Here is a 20,558-nt window from a genome sequence, read left to right as displayed (position 1 = left end):
TCCTGTGTGCAGGCATGCAGCAAACCAGCCAGTGTGCACTCCTGGTCACGGTAGCAAATGGAGTTTTGAATGAAATGAACAGAGTTTTATAATAGAAAAGGAAGAAGAAAAAATGGTGTCCCTTTTTTAGAGACCGCCCTTCTCCCACCGAAAAACGCTAAACGAGCCATTTTTGACTACCAGTGTGCGATACTGTTTCGGCAAAAATTTCTTCAGCAATTGTTTTCATTTTTATGTAAATGCAAATTTATGATTTTCTATGTTTGCTTTAATTGCAAGGATATTATATGCATGTATATATTTCTTGTTTTGTCTTAGATTGAGACTGGTGATGTTTTCTATGTTTATAAATGCATAGTTAATATGTCCATTTCTGGTTCACTTGTAGTCTAGTCAGACATAAACTGGGAATCAGGGACATCAACTATTTAAAACTGGTATTTTACACATTGGCCACTAGTTGCAGAATCTAGTGACAATGTAATTTTAAAGTTGATTTGTTTTTACGGCATTGTGGTAAAACTGGTGCCATTCAAATAAATTTGTTGATGCCAATTGCTTAGTTTATCCAATGCTCATTTTTGGTTGTACAGTATAACTATTATGTATATTGCTCTTTACTGTGCGACCAACATCAGCAAACCTTTTGACTGAATTGTTTTTAGTTGTAGATTTAAGGCATGTGAACATCAAGCATTCCTGAACACAACTTTATAAATATGAGAATTAAACCTGTTCTTTGGTTAAAAGTTATCTTAGTACTTCTTATTTTATCATGTGGCTACATGATGTTTTCAAGGATGACCGGAAAAAAGGTAAGCAATTTAACTTAGTATGTATATATTATATTTAAACAATTTTTCATTTAAGGTCATAAATAGTTACAACATTTTCAGTAGTTTAGTTTCTATTATCTTACTGTAATATTACAGTATCATACTTTACATTATCATACTTTAGTATCATACTTTATATCATATATATGGAATTACACCGTTTGCAGAGAATTTTGTAGACTGTGCAGCTAAGTAGCATCATATTGCAACTCTTGAGCATTTTTGTATAGTTTTTCACACATTTTGGCACAATGCTAAATTGAGGAATAAAAATTAAACATTCTCACTTCTGCTAATCATTTATATATTTTTACTACTTGTTTCATATTACAAGGCACATATTAAAGCTGACGATGATTACAACAACTTAATGCCCGAAGTTAACAGAGACCCACTGATACCGGACCATGGAGCAGATAATAATGAGTTTCCAGTTATTGATGGAGTGGAAGTTAACCTGAAAGATAGCAAGCATCACCTCGCACAGAAGATGGACAAGCCTGTGGAATTTGGTGAACAAGATGTGGGTAATCACCCTAAAGATGATGTTGCCTATCCTATTTTAAACTGGAGAAGACTGGGTAATTACGAGGATGTTAGTTTTCCAAAAAGAGTTGGACCTGGAGAGTATGGAGCAAAGGTTGTTGCTCAACCTTCTGAGAAAGATGCAGTTAGTGCTTCGATAAAAGAATTCGGATTTAATATGGTGAACAGTGACAAAATATCATTGGACAGACTCCCCAAGGATTTACGACATCAAGAGTAAGTTGATGACCATGATATGGAAGTACATTCCAGAATAGCTTCAAAGTTAAAGATTTTAGTCCATAAGTTCTTTTTCTATCTTGTCTGCAATCAGACTGCAATGTCAAAGTACATCGATGAAACAAATTTTAAAATAAAGTATTTAATATGTAGTTAAACTATTTCAAAATTTTGCATATCATCACAAACCCAATGTGAGTTATGCCGATATCTGGGTATCATATGACTGTGGAATTTGGTCTAGGAATTTTTTTTCCAATGGAGATATTTTTTGAATGAAATGTTAAGCACTAATTACAACCTTATAGATTGACTATACCTATAAATTATATGTACTGAAAATCTTATAACCAAGAGTCCAAGACAGTAGGCGAAGAACTAAAAGAGGTTTAGCCTATATGTTGGGATTGAGCTTGTCCCACCTGCATGTTGCTATGAGGTGCAAACTAAAGATTGGTATCAAATGTTAGTGTATTAGTCACACATACACTATTCTAGATGCCATTTCCGTAACCTTTACTATATCATACTTTTGTAGTGGTACTAGTAGTTATCTTCATCTGAACTAATGCCATTGTTGTTGTTATTGCCAAGTGAATTAAGGTGATAGCGTGAATTTTTTAACAGTCAGAGAGTAGAAAACTCTGATTTCAATAAGCTATGAATATCTATCTATTAACTGCGAGAGCTTTTGGGTGAAACATGAATGGATACATTTTATAATACTTTATTTTAAGGCAGACTTTTAATGTTGCACTTAAATGGTGGTTAAATTGAAATGACAATTATTAATTTACATGATATGGCATAATGTTTAAATGTCTTTCTGAACTGAATACTTATGCGTGTCATGTAGTACATGGCTTTTAAACAATTACATTGACTACATAAGTTTATAAAAGTATTGCAATAATAACATCATACACCTGTATTTTCATTATTTTCAGATGCAGGCACTGGGATTACAGCAAAAATCTTCCAAAAGTTAGTGTGATCATCGTGTTTCATAATGAGGGTTGGTCTACTTTAGTAAGAACTGTGCACTCTGTTATAAATCTCACTCCAAAGGAGTTATTGGCAGAAATTGTGATGATTGATGACCACAGTAGTAAAGGTAACTAATAAGTGTTAACTTCCAGGGCTGCAGCATTCATTAAATTCTGGGTGGTGTCTGTTGGTTCGGTTTGTCAAACTACAGCATGTTTGATGTACTCAAACAATGTATATTCTAGCAATATTATCACACTATTATTGCATTAATATTAACATAACAGGCTGTTCTGATTGCAGAACATCTGGGACAGCGTCTTGCCAATTATATTGAGCAATTCAAAGGTTTGGTAAAACTCTATCGTAATGAACGTCGTGAGGGTCTTATCCGAGCAAGAAGTATTGGTGCACAAAAATCAATGTCGATTCCTGGTATCATTTTGATTTATCTGGATGCGCATTGTGAAGTTGGCTTTAACTGGTTACCTCCTTTAATAATGCCTATTGTTAACAATAGGTGAGTTTATTTCGTAGGACAATGAAAATTATTTTGTACGCAGGCATGTGAACAACTTTTCTGTGTTCTGAGTTGACTCTTAGTTAATGCTTTTCTATGTTTTTAAGCTTCCTTAGCAATCATTAAAAATTTTTCACGATTCTTGATGTCATCCTCAGTGTTGAGTATGTACACATTAGTTTATTACTTTGCCTTAGCCTTGGATTAATTTCTTTTAGCTGTTTGCCACAGCATGACATATAGATTTTAAACTGCGCAAACACAGGAAATGTTTATGGCCTAACCTTTTATTAATCTATGGTTGCACAGGTTGTAGGCCTACATTTTATAGGTCGGCTTAACATGTATAAGTTTGTTGGTTTTTGTTGGCTAAACACCAGGAAATTGACGCAGTTATTTGCATCTGCCAGTTGTTTGAATATTTGATTTAATGTTTTGTAGTTTAAAAAAATTTAACAGTTGCAAAGAATTTAACAGGTTAACATGAATTACGAAGAGTAACAGCTGATGTCACACATTACTATACTGCTATGAATATGTATTCTTTATGACTAATTTAATTGGGGCCCAGCGCTAGACCCTTATCATTCCAACATTTTGTTTGCAATTATGTCACAGGATGGTTACCACAGTGCCTCTGATCGACGTAATCAGTGGACAGGATTACACTTTCACACCTCAAGCTGGTGGTGATTCAGACGGGTTTGCGCGGGGAGCCTGGGACTGGAGTATGCTGTGGAAACGAGTTCCTTTAACCCGGGAGGAAAAAGACAGAAGAAAGCACACGACAGACCCGTACAGGTCAGTTCCACTCTAGTATTTCACAAACCATGTTTTGAAATCTTCCTCCGTCACGTTTAGCCTGCTATTATATTTATCTAATATTTTAAATACATTTACATGTAATTTGATAGTTGTTTAAAACAGGCTTAAGTGACATTTAATTGACTACTCCGTTTTTTTTTCGTGCGCAAGCCTAAACTTCAAAACGTCACGTTGCACATGGTTTAAAAACGACGCATGTTTGGTCGTTATATCAGAAAATAAATTGTTTCAAAACATTTGTGCTCTTTGCTGTACCAACACACTTGTATTTTTTGCTAGAACATTGATGGACCGAATTTGTGACAATTAATAGCAGTTTTAAAACCATCGTTTAAAACTGACTTGCAAATGCTTTTTGTTTACAAGTAAATCATAGTGGCAAGCCGCTTGGCACTTAAGGCTCAGCCTTACCTTTAACCGGCGGCAGTGTTAAAGCTGGTGTTGCTTCCCGGAAAAGCTTAAGCGTATCGTGGCGGCCATGACCTTATTTTATTAGCATACCAGGCGTGTTCAATACTTGTAACTTCTTAGGATCCGGTTTGTGTCGTTTTGAGCCCAGTAATCACGGACGTTTAGGGACTTGTTATCTTTGTTTATTTAGCAACGCTCAAGACGCCACGCTTTAGCAAAGAAATACGAGATTGTTCTCCAAGGCAAGTTTTGTATTTTCGAAAATAGATGAATAGGTAAACAGATATGGCAACAACAGCGAGTGCAGTGCGTGTACATGATTATACGGTGTACTTCTCATTGAAACATAAAAAAGTCAATCATGACATTTGCCTGGAGCGCATATTTCGTATGCAATGAGAACACCACTTCGCCTCTTGTGGCCACAATGTCCGTTTTCCTTTGCCGCCAGGTGTTGGTACATGCCAAAGCAGACATCGATTAGCCGATGCGTGCATTTCAGATGGGGATATTGCCGGCTTGCGTTGTATCTTTGATAATTCCTTGTTCAAAGTAAGGAGAAGACGATCTGTAGGGGTAACGGCTGAGCTGTTATTGTTGACGTCAGACCCGGGCGGACTGGGCGTTCTTTTATTCTCAGCTACACAAGGATAGCTGTTTAAAATCTTCCATCTTCCCCTGAACCTGTCGGAGCCAGACTCGCCATCGCTGGAACTATCCGAAGCCGCCGGAGCAAATCCTAGCCAATTTTTCCTCGCCATCGGTGTTGTTGGCGCTTGCTGTCTATTATTCGGCTCATCAAGTGTGTCCAGTTTGCCACCAGTGGGCGATGGTTTGTTAGCTTGATAAAGATGTGGCGTCATTAGTGCACGAGTTATTCCCGGGCACAAAACAGCACCATTTTCACCAAGCATTTTTGCCACAGCGCTAAGAACTTGACTCTTGTCGGAAAGCGAACCTTCTTCAATCGTAAATGGGAGAATCTGTGGAGATTACACCGATTTAAGTCACCAATGGAAAATTTATACGACGTATTTTATTCAAAAATGGTTTAGAGTATAGGTAATTAGGTTAATGGAAAAAACGCTGTATTTTAGGGTAATACCTGTAGTTTATACGTTCCCCGCTTCTTGTCGAAAACGATTCTCAGTGATGTACTGTGCTTAATTAAATCTGGGTCGGTCACATAACTCGGTTCGATCACGACCAATCTGTCGCCCATCTTTGATTGTCCCAATGGCGGTACTTCTTTAATGCAAATGCGATCTTGATACAACTGCAATGGGAAAATTTGCGGTCAGAGAAAACCGATCTAGCAATATTACGCTTCGTCCTACTTTTCAGTAGTTTGTAACTTCGAAGTCGTATCAGCAATTAACATTCCACATTCAATTGCTAATAATTACGACATCATCTCTACACCTACATACGAAAACACTCTCCAAGCGGTTTACGTTGAATAAAACATGCCAAGTGAGTGGTTCGCGCGGTGAAATACCTAGCGTTTTTGAAACGATTTGCGGTTGTTGAGATATTTTCGCAGTGAGAATTAACCGACGATCTCACACCGATGTTGTACTTTTCGTAATTTTTCGATCAAGCCACAGGCGTGGAAAAATATTCACCTGAAGTATTTCGTTCTCTAGTCGGTTGTGACAGTAAGCTCGTTTTCGTCGGCCGAGACCGTCGCTTTCATCGGAGAGGTCGTGGAATTTCCAACCCCCCTTTCGTTTGCATCCACGCCACTTTCCAGCTGAAGTGCTCGTTACGTTCTGTCGCGCGTTTGTTGGACTAATTCGATTCACGTCAGCTCCTACGTTGTGGTTATTACTGCGCTGAAGTTCAGCGAGACCTGTACAAAACATAACTTATGAAAAAATAATGCTATTTCACACCTATTTTTTACCGCTTTTGAACAATTCTACAAGATATGTGGTGGTGATTTCTGGGATGGACTTACCATTAACAGCATGGATCAGCGAATTTGTCACGGGTCCACGTTCATTACTGCTATCGCTGTTACCCCTACTGCGTGGTTTGGGTGAAGTCTTGTCGAACACTAGAGTTTGGGGGCTGTTTCCCTGTCGCACGTGGCTATTGCACTGGGAAAGTAGACTATCGAGCACCACCAGTTTAGCAGCTGAATCAATGACCGACGTGGGGGTCAACGTATTTACCGACGTCCTTTGTCCATTTTCTAGCATAAGTGCTATAGGTGAGGGCAAAGATGTTGCTTCTGACATCATCTGCTTTTTCCACGCAAAACATCCCGTTTGTCTTTCAACATTCGTGTGATTTTGTTTTGTGTATGGTGCTCTTACCGGGCTCTTGCGTAAATTCTGGCCATATTTTGTGTTTAGACAGCTCTTTATACTCAGGTCGGTTGGTCGCAGTAATGTGTTGGCACCCTTCATGCTCTCAATGGTGGCCATTTTCGGCAATATTACTTCAGATCACACAGTTTAAGTATTCGTATAATCAAACAATTGATTTTACACAAGATCTGTTTCTGCAATGGAAGAAGCTATTACAATAAATCAAGCCAATGAGTACATTTTATGCATTTTTTTTTATTTGGCAATAAAACCGCCTACTTTCTGATTTTCTCAGTCTGATTGATACCGTAACCCAGTGACAGTACTTAGTGATTAACTGCAATTAATAACTTTTATACTTCAGTAGAGCTAATCATTGAACTTCAGGATTTTACCTACCAAATAATGCTTAATAGCAGCTAATGTTTTCGTTTCTGTAGTCTCACATGAATCCATGCGAAACGTTTTAAAACCTTCGTTCCCGAACTATTTCGACGGAAATTTATCGATCGCTGCGCTTGACTGATCTGATGACTTGATTTTGTCTCAAATTTGTCCTGCTTGCTGTTTGTCCTCGATTAATATCTCTTTGCGAACCTTCCTTGCAACGAGCTGCATAGCTTATGCTATGAATTAGTCATTCGTTGATTGACGTTAGAAAAGCAGGACACAACACGTACAATGCTACCATAAAAGTCGAATAACGCGATGAGCAGATAGTATTGTTAGCTCTCCAACGAGTTACTCTACTAATGGCCCGGATCTTGTACGAGCTAGTCAAAATATGGAAACAAATCTTGTTGTACGAAAACGAGAGCTCTCTCGCGAGAGCCAAGGGCTTCTAAGAATCCCAGAAAGCTTTCTTTCTTTCTTTCTGACAGTCTTGCAAGGCGTTATCACTTTACATATTCGCGTTATTGACCTTACATGGTGCTATCGCGCGCCTGTTAATCAGCTTTCCCCTTTTTGCTTTTCTAATAATGCCACCGTGTTGACAGATTGCCATTTAGCTTTGGTGTTGTTCCCTTTGCCATCGATAAAGGGATCTTTTTCAACAATTGCCCTGATTACTTCCCAAATCCTGATGTTAACCAGGCTTCATACGTAATTGTCGTGGGAATGTCAGCCCGATATGGTGACTTGAGTCGTTGTCCATAATACGCCCTTCCGTTCTAAAAGCCAAATGCCTCTACTAACTACCTACTTTGCAGAGCTTTAACAACTGAAATCACCACCAAAAACGCCGTACTTATCCCTTCAAAACGTCCGCCCGCAGCGCGTACTGTTTGTGAAATGTGGAAGTTTTACGTCTAAAAGGGTTGCGTACACACACGCCAATATTTTATCTAACGTCTATTTATGTTTGGTTTTAATATCTGCGTTGCTGAAAACGTTTTAATTCCAATTAGTGAAATGACTAACTTCCTACTACCAACGTTGCGTGGCGCGACGTGTACCCTAATTTGGTCAATGACCGTTTTACGCTTACCAACTTGTAACCAATCCGCGAGTCACGTACGTGGCCTAATATGGTTTATGCAGGAATGTACTTGACGTATTAGTACATCCACTGCTAATCATGATTATGGTATAAATTTGCAACCTAAACTGTTTAATTAAAACGTCACATAAATCATCGCATAAACATTTTAACCTAAACTTAGTAGTTTTAGGTGAAATTTGGCACGTTTAGGCCGATGACACATAATATTTTTGTCCGTAAAAGTATAATCAGAAATGTCTCGTTTGTCATGACATGGTATCTCCAAGAGCCTTTGTTTATTTTCGAATTTTCCTTTAAGCCTGGCGCACACTGGTACAATACTCGAAGTTTTTAATAGGTCATGCTGGAATTTTAAAAGAACTCTCGCACTTCGCTACGTTTGCATTTACTCATCTGCAAACGAAACGCATCGCAGCACGACACACAGAGTGATTAATAAACGTGAAAGGTGGTCATTAAGACATGCCAACACCCAATATGTACTGCCTATTGCGGTTCGCCAATTCTTCAGGTACGTGTAAACAGCACAGTTTATTTTGCGTGTGCAGATATTGTGACCATATATGAATATAACCTTAAGGTCTTAAGCTCCCAGCGGAATTGCACGCCTCACACGTGGCACATTGAAGAAGCATTTGGGACTGAACAAAACACATATCAACCGAAACGCAGCTGTTGCCTTGTGTATGCCCTTTTTTGTACCTCGTTTTTTTTTTATTTTATCAGAGCAAAGTTGTTAAAATTGCACCATATATTAAAACTGCACCATATGTTTAAAAAAATTACCGGAAATACCGGAAAATTAACGTAACGATAAAATCTGTGTCAGACTTGGGTTAAAATCGTATTGGAACACAACCAAAACGGTAAAGAATTAAACTATAGAACTTTTGCGCTTGCAGTGCATTAATGAACTAATTCTTTGTCTGCAAGCCTAGTCGTTATTTTCATCAAAATCCTAATTTGGTTATATTCCGTGTTTAGTCCACTTAAAATATTTTTTTCTTACGTAACCCCGCAAAAATTCTTACATATGATTAACAACAACGTAACTCAAATATGACTAAGCGATGAAAACTTTGAATTCTTTTTCACTTGCGTCAACTTTTTATTTTGCTTAAACCGGCAGCAGATATTTCAAAGATGATTCGTTTTTCCCTGATTACCTCACTGTTTTTGACACACTACACGTTTACATGTCTAAGTATAGTCTACGTCACATCCACTATATATTAGTTCTAGCAACTATTTTAATTGCTTTTCTACCGATTGTTTGCTTTCGAAACTCCAGTGTCGAATGACAAGTATTCAAACTATTTTACCTTTCAAGCCATCTCGCGTTTCTCTTTTGAACTTGTGCCAAACCCAGTTGAGACCTGGGCTAACGAGGAAATAAAACAAAAAAACTTTCTTTCGCTCCAAAAGAAACACTCACCGTGTATATGGTTGAAATTTTTTGATTGTGTTTTTAGGATAGATATCGATATACCAAGAGTGGAAACCGCTTGGTTATTCTTTAATGTAATTTTCATTGATAATTTTTCTAGCTTATGGGGAAATGAGGGGAATTTCTTATTTGAAATCTCACTTCCTTTTGGTCACGGTAACCTTCTACTAAATTATTCGTTTCTAGCTACCACACGTAAATACCCTACATCAAAATCTTTAGCACAGTGGCGTGTTTGACCCGTTAACTTTTGTGCACGATTCTCTAACTATAAAACGTTTCGTCTTTGTCAATTCTTCTTTCCGTTTTCAAAATACTTCCTTATTAGTCAGGAGAAATCTACACAAACCACTGACGCTTGTCGAACGGGTTTGAATAGATTTCACGAAGTTATTATTAGCAGTTATTTTCCGTCATTCTGTCTCTCGAGTGCTGTAAACTGCTACCTAATTCGAACTAATTTCATCCCGAAGTGAAACATGTTTCACAGCCACACTTATTTCATAATTTAAAACTTTTTGAATCTTAACGAAAGTAAATTTCGTGGTACGTGCTCATGAATCATACTTTTTGTTTCATAACAGGTCGCCAGCGATGGCAGGGGGACTCTTCGCCATAGAACGCGCCTACTTCTTCGAGATTGGACTCTACGACCCCGGCCTGGAAATTTGGGGTGGCGAAAATTTCGAGTTATCGTTCAAGGTGATCGTGCAAAAAACGAATACTTCGTGCACTTATTACGTCGGCTATGTACACTTTACGGCTATCGCAATGGGCAGCCTGCAACTTACTGAAATCACCGACGGTTAGGAGCGGCATATATTCAAGAGTGACGTCAGAAAGCACGTTAAAAATGTTAAGTGTTTTTTAAAGTATAAGTAAACTATATAGTTGTTTCGGCGGATATGACCTTTCCTATTCTTTTGACTGCGCTTTGTCAAAACCTGACAGGTTGTGCCCGATTTACTTGTTTTGATTCAATAAGTCATTCGTCCTTCCTTACTGCGATGACGTCACAGAGGACTAACTTGCCGGAAATGACGTGCTTATTTCCTGTTGCACAAGACAAGGCGTTGTTGAATTGTTTTCGGTATTATTATGGCTATTGTTTAGTCATTAATGTTTTTTTTTAACCTAGATATGGATGTGCGGGGGCGAGGTGCTTTTCGTCCCGTGCTCTCGCGTGGGCCACGTCTATCGATTGCCAGGATGGAGCGGGAACCCACCGCCCGAATACATTCCAGCTAATCCCAGTCTAAGGGTAATTTCGTTTGGATACTCATTCAACAATCGTCTAAAATTTCATTCCAAAAGACGTTTTAGTAGCGCGGTGTCTGTGGGTTTACTTCGAAGAAAATTAAGTTTATGGCCGTTGCACCTGTTGTATAGATGTTCGCTTTTATAAACCTCAGGGGACTGCGATCTAAATCACTACGTAATTTTCCCTTTCTGTTTGGAAAGTATTAAACTTTCTAATCTAAGTCTGTTTTTATAGAATTACATTCGTGTTGTTGAGACTTGGTGGGATGAATACAAAGATTACTTCTACGCCAGCAGACCTGAAACGATTAATATGCCTTATGGGGATGTTTCGAAACAGGTTAGTAACTTATAAATAACGAACAGTGGGAAAAAATAAAATTTCAACTTTGAACGCATCATGTAATCTTTTGTGGCAAAAACTTGATCACGTCAGCATTCAGGGTTTCGGAAGCAAAAAATATTAATTAAAAATGTTTCATAAATTTCCGCTTGCAACGTTATGCTGGTTATGTTGAGTTTGTCAGCGTCTCTACGTTTGGTAGAGTACAACAGCGGTCAGTCTCTGCGCAGTACTCAGAAAATAATGTCTGACCAATCTAAAAATGGCTTTCTCTATTTTTGATAGCAGGCAAGACTGAGAAAGGCAACTTAAAATTTGGCATCGCACGCTGAATTAGGTGACTGCGGATAGCTTTAATCTCTCCGAAAACGTCGAATGATTCAAAATGCGCACTTTCGCATCCGCACGCACATATAGAAAACCACGTAGAATACTGTGCTACCGTTGACGTACGTATGTCGCTCAATTTAAATTTTCAACGAAATAAAAATAATTTTAAATTATTGCCACAAAAGTTAGTTGAATTTTACTATATTCTAGTCACGTTCTGCTATGACGACCGTGCCGAAGACATAAAACGGTGGATTATATAATCCATTAATGAAAAACGTATTTCCTCTATATATGGCTTTATGGAAGATAGAACGTATAGTTAGCACCGCAATTTTGTTTCAATATTCCATATTTATCAAAAAACATGAATACATTTACGCATGTATGTATTTCTTTTACCAAAAGGCAAATATGCTGAATCATTCGTCAAAGCCCTTCCATTGTTCATATAGAGTACAGAGGTGGACAGTCGGTACTTTGAAAGCTCAGTCGGTAACGGTACTTGGCAAAAAATGTAACGATGGTTCCGGTATTCGGTACTATTTTAAAAAAGTAGTTCGGTACTTTGCCGGTACACGATACCGGTACTTTTTGTACAGCGGACCCTGATGCAAGTGCATTTTTGCCGATATTATTGTCACGCTGAGTTCTTCTTTTCTGGCTCTCCCTGCTTATACAGCTAGTCACATAGCCAACGTTTGCTCTTCGAACTTTTAATAATTTTTAATTTCTTCACTGGTGTGCAATCAAAACAACGTTCCTCATCGTTCTCCAATGAAAGCACCAGTCCATCTTGCAGAGAACAAAACGTAGAATAAAAAGTAAAACTCTTGTCCACAAAACCACAGCGTAACCAACCATAATTAAAGTGTGAGATTAGAAATTGTGGGCAGCGTAACATGCCTCGAGGGGGAGTTGTAGGTAATGGTGTAAACCGTGTACGTGTGTAGAAAACTTACTAAAAACAATGAAAGGAGTCACAAGTTACATATCGATAAATTATAATTATGATACCAAACACAAGAGTCACAAACTGTGTACAAGAATGTCCGCTACAATATAGGTGGAATACATTTAAATATATGTCTAAAAACATATCAAAATTCAGTGCTACACCAACACGCCTGTCAGTATGGTTAATACACAAAGAATCACCAAACGTGAAATTTGTTGACATTATGACCCCGCTTCAGTGCAAAAAAAATGTCAGCTCACTCTGTGCGACTTTGTTAGACATTTGTAGATAAAAATAGATCAGAAAGCGCTAAAATCGGCATTAAGTTTTATTTAAAATGAAGTTTTAAAAAACATACTCCACAAAAACTTGAAGTAATCATTTTAGAACTACCGGGACTGACTTATATTTCTTGAAAAAATTGATTCGGTATTTTTTTAAAGTACAAACGGTATCGGTACTGAAAAAGTACCGCGGTACAGTAATTCGGTACTACACTACCGCGGTACTGCCCACCTCTGCATATATACGATTGTTGGTCAGCACGTTTGTTTGTCTGGTGCTTATTATGGCAGAAGTTAAAGCGACGAACACCTATATTGGGCGAAATGTCTCCAGCCGTCTGTCAAAATTTCATGACTATTGCTGTAAAAGCAAAGCATGCGTCATGTGCGTCAGGACATGTGACGTTGGTTCGAATGTGGGGATGCGCCTGCGAGCTTCTCCGCAACAGAAAAAAACGTGATGCTACATGAATGCGTGAACCTGCACTGACCCTGCGTCTTCTGAGAAATTTTGCTCGTTCGAGTACTGTATTTTGCTGACTTTGTCACGCTAATTCAGTTTATTTTTTATTTCTGTCCGAAGTAGTTTTGGGAACTTTCGAGGAATTTTCAGATTTCGCATTAAATTTCTGGTTTTTTGTCTAAAATAGATAAAACGAAGTTTTGCAAACAAACTTAAACAAACGTACATGTCTGCAGGTCGCCTACAGAACAAGCCACAATTGCAAAAGCTTCAAATGGTTCATGGAAAACATCGCTTATGACATCACAGACCATTATCCGCTCCCTCCGCGAAACAAAGAATGGGGCGAGGTGAGAGACACTTGTAATAAGTTGCTTGGAATGCAGAATAACAGAGCTCTCGCAGCACACTCACAAGTTTAATCGCACCTTTCTGCTGATTTTGCTACATTTTTGTGTTGTATTTGTTTCAACACTCTGTAGTTGAACTCTGCGGTTAGATAATAATGGGTCCAGACTTCTATTACACTTTTCCGAAAACTACTTTCCATAATCATTGATTATCCACACAACACTGTATGTTTGCGTAATGAGCACCATGAAACATTCCTGATTGCATGCAATTTTTTAGGTCCAGTTGGAAGTTTTATGATTGTGATTTATTGGTTTTAGCTTTGCGTTAGGTTCGTCATGTGGGCTACATCAAATGTCTTTAAGATGCTGTATTGGTCACGTTATGCACATTTATATTAACGTTACATGATGTACTGTTTATTAGTTTTGTTCTTAACCAAATGCGTACGAGACCCTTTGCGCCATTTAATGGAGATTATATCTGTGCAAATATCATTAAGAACATTTTTCAAGCGCAGCTATGCTCACTTTTGCGTTGTTATAGATACGTGCGTTGGACACCAACCAGTGCCTGGACAGCATGGGCCATAAGAACGGGGAAGGACCGCTCGAAACCGGTTACTGCCACCGTATGGGCGGCAATCAGTTATTCAGACTGAGTGAAGCCAATCAGCTTGCCCAGTATGATCAGTGCGTCACCATTCAACGCAGTATTGTCACTGTGATGCATTGTGATATTTCACAATATAAGGAATGGAATCATCGGCATGTAAGTACAGCAGTTCCAACTGCACATATCTCTTGTTCCTGTTGTTATTCGTGCTTGCTGACACTGATGGTTGATGTCACAAACAAACATTTTGCAACAGAATGCTTACTGTTAGATGCTCTTTATCGCCATCTTTTGTCATTGTGCTGGATAGTGCTCTTGTCATTAGCGGCGCATAAGATTTACGTTTTGTACCATGAAAAACAATCTCACAGGAGCCAAAAAAAAAACAAAGTTAGAATAACAGTATCGTACCAATCACGTAACTTTCAGTTGCGACTTCGTTTAAAAACTTTTCACGACTTATTTCTGCATGTGATAAAAGTATTTCTTAGCGTTTTTTTGTGAAAGGAATTCAGCCGAAAGAATCAAACGTTTTGATAGGAGTAGTCTAAATATTTTGTTTTTTCCTCAAACATCTTGTTCACAGGAGGATCATTCCATCCGGCACATTACTACGGGAAAATGTCTGGAGAGGGGCGAATTAGTGCACAATGTATTCCTCGCCACGTGCGATCCTACACAAGCCACGCAGAAATGGGAAATAAACAAAGTACAATCGACGTGATAGAGCGAGCAGTCGATTTTTATGGATTTACAACCAGACTCGTGCCTTAGAGGAGCTCTTATCGTCTTACCTGTAGGTTTCTTGCATGGTTGTGGTAGTTTTATAGCATCTTCAATGTAAACACACATAGGCTCGATTGACAGCCTTAAATGTGTCGCTTTTAGGGCTACTTTCTGTGTGTATTTACCATGACTGTAGAGAAACCCCGCGTTTTCGGATCGTGCAAAAGTGGCGCATACGGCCGATGATTTCAGTTAATTCTGTCATTTGGCATAGGACTGGGAGCGGAAATCTAACTGGAAATTCCCTTAATAGAATTAAAATCAAAATAAAACACAGTTAAAAGCCCCATATATATTACAGAGAAATGCATTTCTTATTAAAATTCGATTAGTGTCAAGAAATCTTGCCAGTTCTCATTTAAAATGATTTACTTTTTTATGAAAGCATCGTGCTGGCCATGCAGTACAAACCTATTTCAAAACGCAGTGAATTAATTTTCCTAATCTTGGCGCAGTGTATATTATCTTTCGTCGCTTTGAATTTTTTATGTTGTTAATATTAGCTTATGCCTTACTTTTTAATCTGTTTTCGTTAGGCGCCGTGACTTCACTCTATCTATTGACGTCTTTCCAAGTTAATTAATTCTTCGTCTTTCCATCCATAATAGAACATATTTATTATTATCTTTTGTGTATATTATTCCTATTAACGGTACACTGTTAGCTGTAGCGCTACTTTGTTGTAACTGCTTGGCTGCGGCCGCCTCTAGAACAATTTGCAATGTTTTCAAGCACTCAAAATGGCATGCCTATATTTCTGCTGTATGTGTTATTAATTTTTTATTGCATCGTAGAATTGTAAAGCTTCGAAGCAAAATCGTGTTTTAGCGTAATAACTTCGTATTTCGAAAGCATCTTGCTTTTGTGAGCTACCCCGTATTATACCGGGTCCTTCCATTCGGTTTATGTTTACCTGTAACTTAAGTCGTAGCCGCTACCTGCAAAAATTGTTGCAATTGATGTAATTCCTGCATAAGCGAATGGCGATTGTTGATTTAGTAATACCGACAGTTCTAAACGTAGCACTTTATACCATTTACGAACCTAAAGGAGGGAATTTACAGCGTTTTTGCATTTGACTATCGTTAGTCTGCTCTGCACCGTTCAATATCCACACAGCGCAGGATTATGGTTTTATGTCAAAAACTTATTACAAGCGTGTGTAGTCACGGCGGATAAAATCACCTTGCGTTGGACGTGATGATTTGTTACAAAAATACAATGAGCCTTTGCACAAATACATTCGTAATTGATAGATTTTAGAATATCAGAAAACGTTGAAAGGTTGTGAGGAGTTGAGACGTTCAAGAAGTTTAGGTTGCGGTGTGCCAAGTGTGGTAAGTTAAGATATTTTATCGAAGTAATAATGTATAAATATAGGCGATTCGTTTATACCGAAAAAAATATTTCTAAAAAATTTCATAAATCCGATCAGACACAGACAAATCTGTGTTAAAAGAGAGACAGCCATTTCTGAATACTCAACCGCAGTGAGCAAAGTGACTGAAGACCTCGACGATTTTTGCTGAACAACAACTTAGAAAGCGTACACGCTTCCCAAAGCAGCCGCTTGTGTGACTCGTGCGATAAAACTTCGGACCATCTACTCATGAATTTCAAACGAACAATCAGCTAATCGTTCATAAATACAGAGCTTCAACATACCGCTTGTGTTTGCACTATCTTGAGAAACTGGTACACCTACACGCCATTTCGCCTGTGGCATCGCAAGTCGTGTTACAGTGGCTTTTCTCTCTTGATCAATCTCATCGGAATTTTCGTATGCAAAATGTTGTTGGAAATAGCGATACACTACCTACAACAAAATTGCATGCACGTTCTAAAATTAGTACCACAAACAACCCGATGGAATTTACCGAGACGACTGTATTTTTCGGGAAAATCCAATCCGCGGTAATGTGCGAGTGTTGCACTAACCGCACGAACTAAACGTAGGCCTACGTATGGTAAAAATTTAATTAAACTAAAACTTGTATGTATACAACTATACACCCGCCAGGTATTTATCATTAAAGTTTCATTGCAATACCTAAGTTATAGTTTAAACCCACAGCATCTTCACACTATGCTGAAAAACAATAATTGTACTGAAGAACCGAAATATAAGCACAAGTTGTCATTTGCTGTAACCACTGCACCAATAACAAATGCTAAAGAGTTGCACTTCGTCACCGCATTGCAGTAAATTTCAAAGGTTGACGTCACGTGCCGAAGACGACTTGTTTTTGCCGACCGTGCTAAAAAGTTGGTTCAAACGCAGCTGCATTTGCTAGATCTCTTTCAAAAGATGCTTTGTGTTATTCTATCTGCCAACAACGCTCTTGTTTGTGGTGAAGTGATTGACGTCAGCGAATTCGAATTAGCAACCGCAACCCGATGATGTATGTTTAATCAAAACGTAATTTTAGCTATTTACTGTAACCAGAGAAAATATAATACACCAACAAAGATGACCTCAATGCGATTTTTAACTAAAGTGACCTTTGCTGATTGCTCTGTTTTCGTTGAGGGCTGGGAACGCCTATAATCACGACCCTCTGCCTGTGTGAAAAACTTCACGTTGCGTGACGTTGGACATGACTCACCGTATGAGATTTCGTTGTCATGTTCAAGCAGTTCGACCTACTTTCAGTTTTAAAAGGTTGTCCCTTTAGAGTAAACAGCGCTTCAATCGTTTGTCATCGAAGCTTCAATTTTGTGTTGAAATTTCTGCTACGATTTCTTTTCTATTACTAGTCGCAGTAGATATATTACGGCGACGCAATTCCAAGTACATAACGTGTTCTGTGTTTAGTCACTGTGGTTTTGACAAAAATCCGATTTACAGCATAAACGTCTTTAAATACGAATTGTTGTGACCAATGTTATTTTTAAGAACTCCGTTTTTGGAATTTCTTTTAGCTTGGAATAAATTTGTGTCAGTTATAAACCGTTAATCAAATTGGAAGTAACTTACATGAGACAAGTGGGCGAAAATAAGCTGGGCTTGCTATGGGCGCGCCCAAATCACCCGACGCCTCCGAGATTGGTAAATTACGTCAGTACTGGATATTACGCCATCGAAAACCTTAAACTAATAATAACTTTCTCCCTATTACTAAATATAACACATAGGCGCAATCGTAATGGTAAATTCTATGAAAAAAGTTACAATCTTTGATTTAAAGCTTAATTAAAACCGTAACGTTACGTCCGCTAAACCTGGTTAGTGTAAAAAATGCGCTGCGTGCTATTTCTAGAAGAACGTTACTGTGAGACGTAACCTTCGTAGATATGCGGAAGATGGACGGAAGCAGCGCATTATGATGTGATGGAAATCCGTGAAATTTTGCTTGTGATCGGAAATTTTTCTAAAAAAATTCTTCAGGCAATTTTTTCCCTTTTGTTTCCGTTTCCACATAAAATACCAATAAGGAGGATTGTATCTAAATTAGTGTGTCTAATTCAAATTGAGACTTATACTTTTGAACGCAATAGCTAATCATTTAGTTTAATATCGTCTGTAAACCTGAAGACTTATATTGGATGTTTAAATGTCAGCAATAAATACCATTCAACGCAATTTGCATAATTTTTTAAAGGTGATTTTTGTGATATATTTGCGGTAGGAACGTAAAAGCGCCAGAGGCATTTTTGTAAGGTCGTGGCGTGAGAGTAAGGTGTTGGGTACTTTCCAGCGTTTAATTTCAATTGCCTCCTGTTTCGATAATTGCAAATACCGGAACTGAGGAATGGCCACAATTAAGCTATTATACAACTTTTCGTTCGTTAAAAACAAAAAAAATTATGAGATTATGCCATTATGTTTGTCCGAAAATTTTCCCAACTGCCTATAAGCCCACTTGGCCACAATAGAGTTACTCATAGGACCACATAATGACTTCCTGCAATGCCTACATAGCCTTGCGACAATACGTGGTAAGTTAAACAAAAGGCACAGATTGGCTCAACCCCCAGACTGTGCAATGTTACAAAAGGTTTTTTACGTATTTTAGATATTTAGACATCGCCGCTTAGGTCATCACGTCTGATGGCCAACGTGGTACGGACTAGCTTAAATTATTTATCTACGTCATCTTCTATACTCGGTGATTTAGCCGTATGTGGGTTTTACGATTTCGTAATAAACTGACAACCAGCATTAATTTTGCAATAGGTCTACAGTTAACCGTCAAACGTAGTTGAACAGATAACAAACAGTATAGTTGTAAATAATCGCACAATCTTTTTTATGATTACATTTCCTGTTGTCACAGAAGATCATAAACCGAATTGATCACGATAATCACAGTCATGATTTGACATTTTGTAAACACTATCAACTTAACCATACGGTTAAGCTATAGATTTAACCAAGTTTATCTGGTGTGTGGTCTGAGATAGACTATAAAACTGCGTCACGCGTCGATAATATCTCCATCGGAATTCTTCACTTATCCAGAAAATGTTTTAACCAAGTCCAACAACTAGAGCAATTGGGAGTTATTTGTTTAACTTGGTGTAACGTATAACAAGTATATGTTCCACTACCGGATGCGGGTTTGTGGGCCGGTGAAAGTAACATGCAAAACCGGGCTAATATAAAAATTTACAAACATAATTTTCATTATCGAATCGTTAAATGTCCAAATTGACTTTAGTGCATTTAAAGTAGGGTGACTTGTTTTCTTTTTTCCGACGACTCCGTGAGATTTAATTAAGACAAATTATGAAAAAAATGCAAACTAAATTAAAACTTGACTAAGCAATTGCATACTTGCAACGAGCATGCCAACTCCGCTGTGCCAATCGTACACATAACATGCATCTAATTAAACACGAATTTTTACGTTTGCTATTTTTGTTTAACATGAGAGTTTGCGTAATGCAAGATATTGTCATGATAATGTTTTGGCACAAGTATTAAATGTCGTATCTGCAGTATTTATGTCGATGAAATTTGGAATAGAAAGATCCGCGAGTAGTTTTCCAAAAATTGATAAGTTAACTGCTTAAGCTTAGCCCGATGCATGATGCATTTATATTTATCTTTCATATGTATTCATGCAACAATTGCTCGTTAAAAAATGGCACCCCGTTTTCGCTTGTTATGGTCCATAAATCTGTACTCCAAAACCTCAGGTGAGGCACCAGATTTTATCTTCATATTTGCCGAAGTGGCTTGGCTGCAGGCATTCTATGCGCACATCTAAATACCGAGCACAGCTGGACACCACCACAAACCACAGCGCCCCAGCCATAAATGCAACAAAAATTCTTTGACAAGTTAGTAGTCTGTGTCCTTCACAACAAGAAGCGGGTTTTGAATGAAAACATTCGATAAGTTGAATGCAAAAGGAAAGTTTATTATTAAGTATCAACCTTGTTAATCAGTCGCACATCCATAGATTACTTAAGAATTCTAATTTTGTTGTCTACACGTGTTGAGCAGGTGCTGAGATGGCTTGACGTTCAGAAACTGCATGTCACATCTTCTCGTCCGCGGCATAAATGCTTTACTGAATTAACTGACGGGTGCATGCGGAGTACGAATGCAT

The 20,558-nt window shown here is 38.1% G+C and overlaps 2 protein-coding genes and 1 long non-coding RNA gene across 4 annotated transcripts; 1 reads left to right on the top strand and 2 right to left on the bottom strand.

The window, feature by feature from the left end:
- Positions 1-647: 647 nt before the first annotated feature.
- On the top strand, positions 648-16,240 carry LOC143445082 (N-acetylgalactosaminyltransferase 7-like). Of its 2 annotated transcripts, XM_076943921.1 has the most exons (12): positions 648-815; positions 1,171-1,598; positions 2,549-2,715; positions 2,892-3,108; positions 3,727-3,909; positions 8,501-8,674; positions 10,195-10,312; positions 10,749-10,871; positions 11,106-11,210; positions 13,485-13,598; positions 14,146-14,370; positions 14,801-16,240. In XM_076943921.1, exons 1-12 carry the CDS (start codon positions 720-722, stop codon positions 14,936-14,938), a joined length of 2,088 nt encoding a protein of 695 aa, XP_076800036.1. In that variant the 5' UTR covers positions 648-719; the 3' UTR covers positions 14,939-16,240. The 2 variants fall into 2 exon arrangements, with proteins under 2 accessions (XP_076800036.1, XP_076800044.1); XM_076943929.1 differs by lacking the exon at positions 8,501-8,674.
- Positions 4,511-7,275, bottom strand: LOC143445091 (uncharacterized). Its single transcript, XM_076943944.1, has 4 exons — positions 6,305-7,275; positions 5,970-6,196; positions 5,450-5,620; positions 4,511-5,327 (listed from the first exon to the last, which is right to left on the bottom strand). The coding sequence occupies exons 1-4, from the start codon at positions 6,774-6,776 to the stop codon at positions 4,704-4,706; spliced, it is 1,494 nt and encodes a 497-aa protein (XP_076800059.1). The 5' UTR covers positions 6,777-7,275; the 3' UTR covers positions 4,511-4,703.
- Positions 11,916-12,660, bottom strand: LOC143445097 (uncharacterized). Its single transcript, XR_013113792.1, has 2 exons — positions 12,405-12,660; positions 11,916-12,338 (listed from the first exon to the last, which is right to left on the bottom strand). It is a non-coding gene; the product is annotated as an uncharacterized LOC143445097 (long non-coding RNA).
- Positions 16,241-20,558: the final 4,318 nt, after the last annotated feature.

This window comes from Clavelina lepadiformis, chromosome 1, assembly GCF_947623445.1.
Source record: "Clavelina lepadiformis chromosome 1, kaClaLepa1.1, whole genome shotgun sequence".
NCBI lineage: Eukaryota > Metazoa > Chordata > Ascidiacea > Aplousobranchia > Clavelinidae > Clavelina > Clavelina lepadiformis.
The sequence above is the reverse complement of the archived record's forward strand: the minus strand, read 5'-3'. Positions and strand labels throughout refer to the sequence as shown.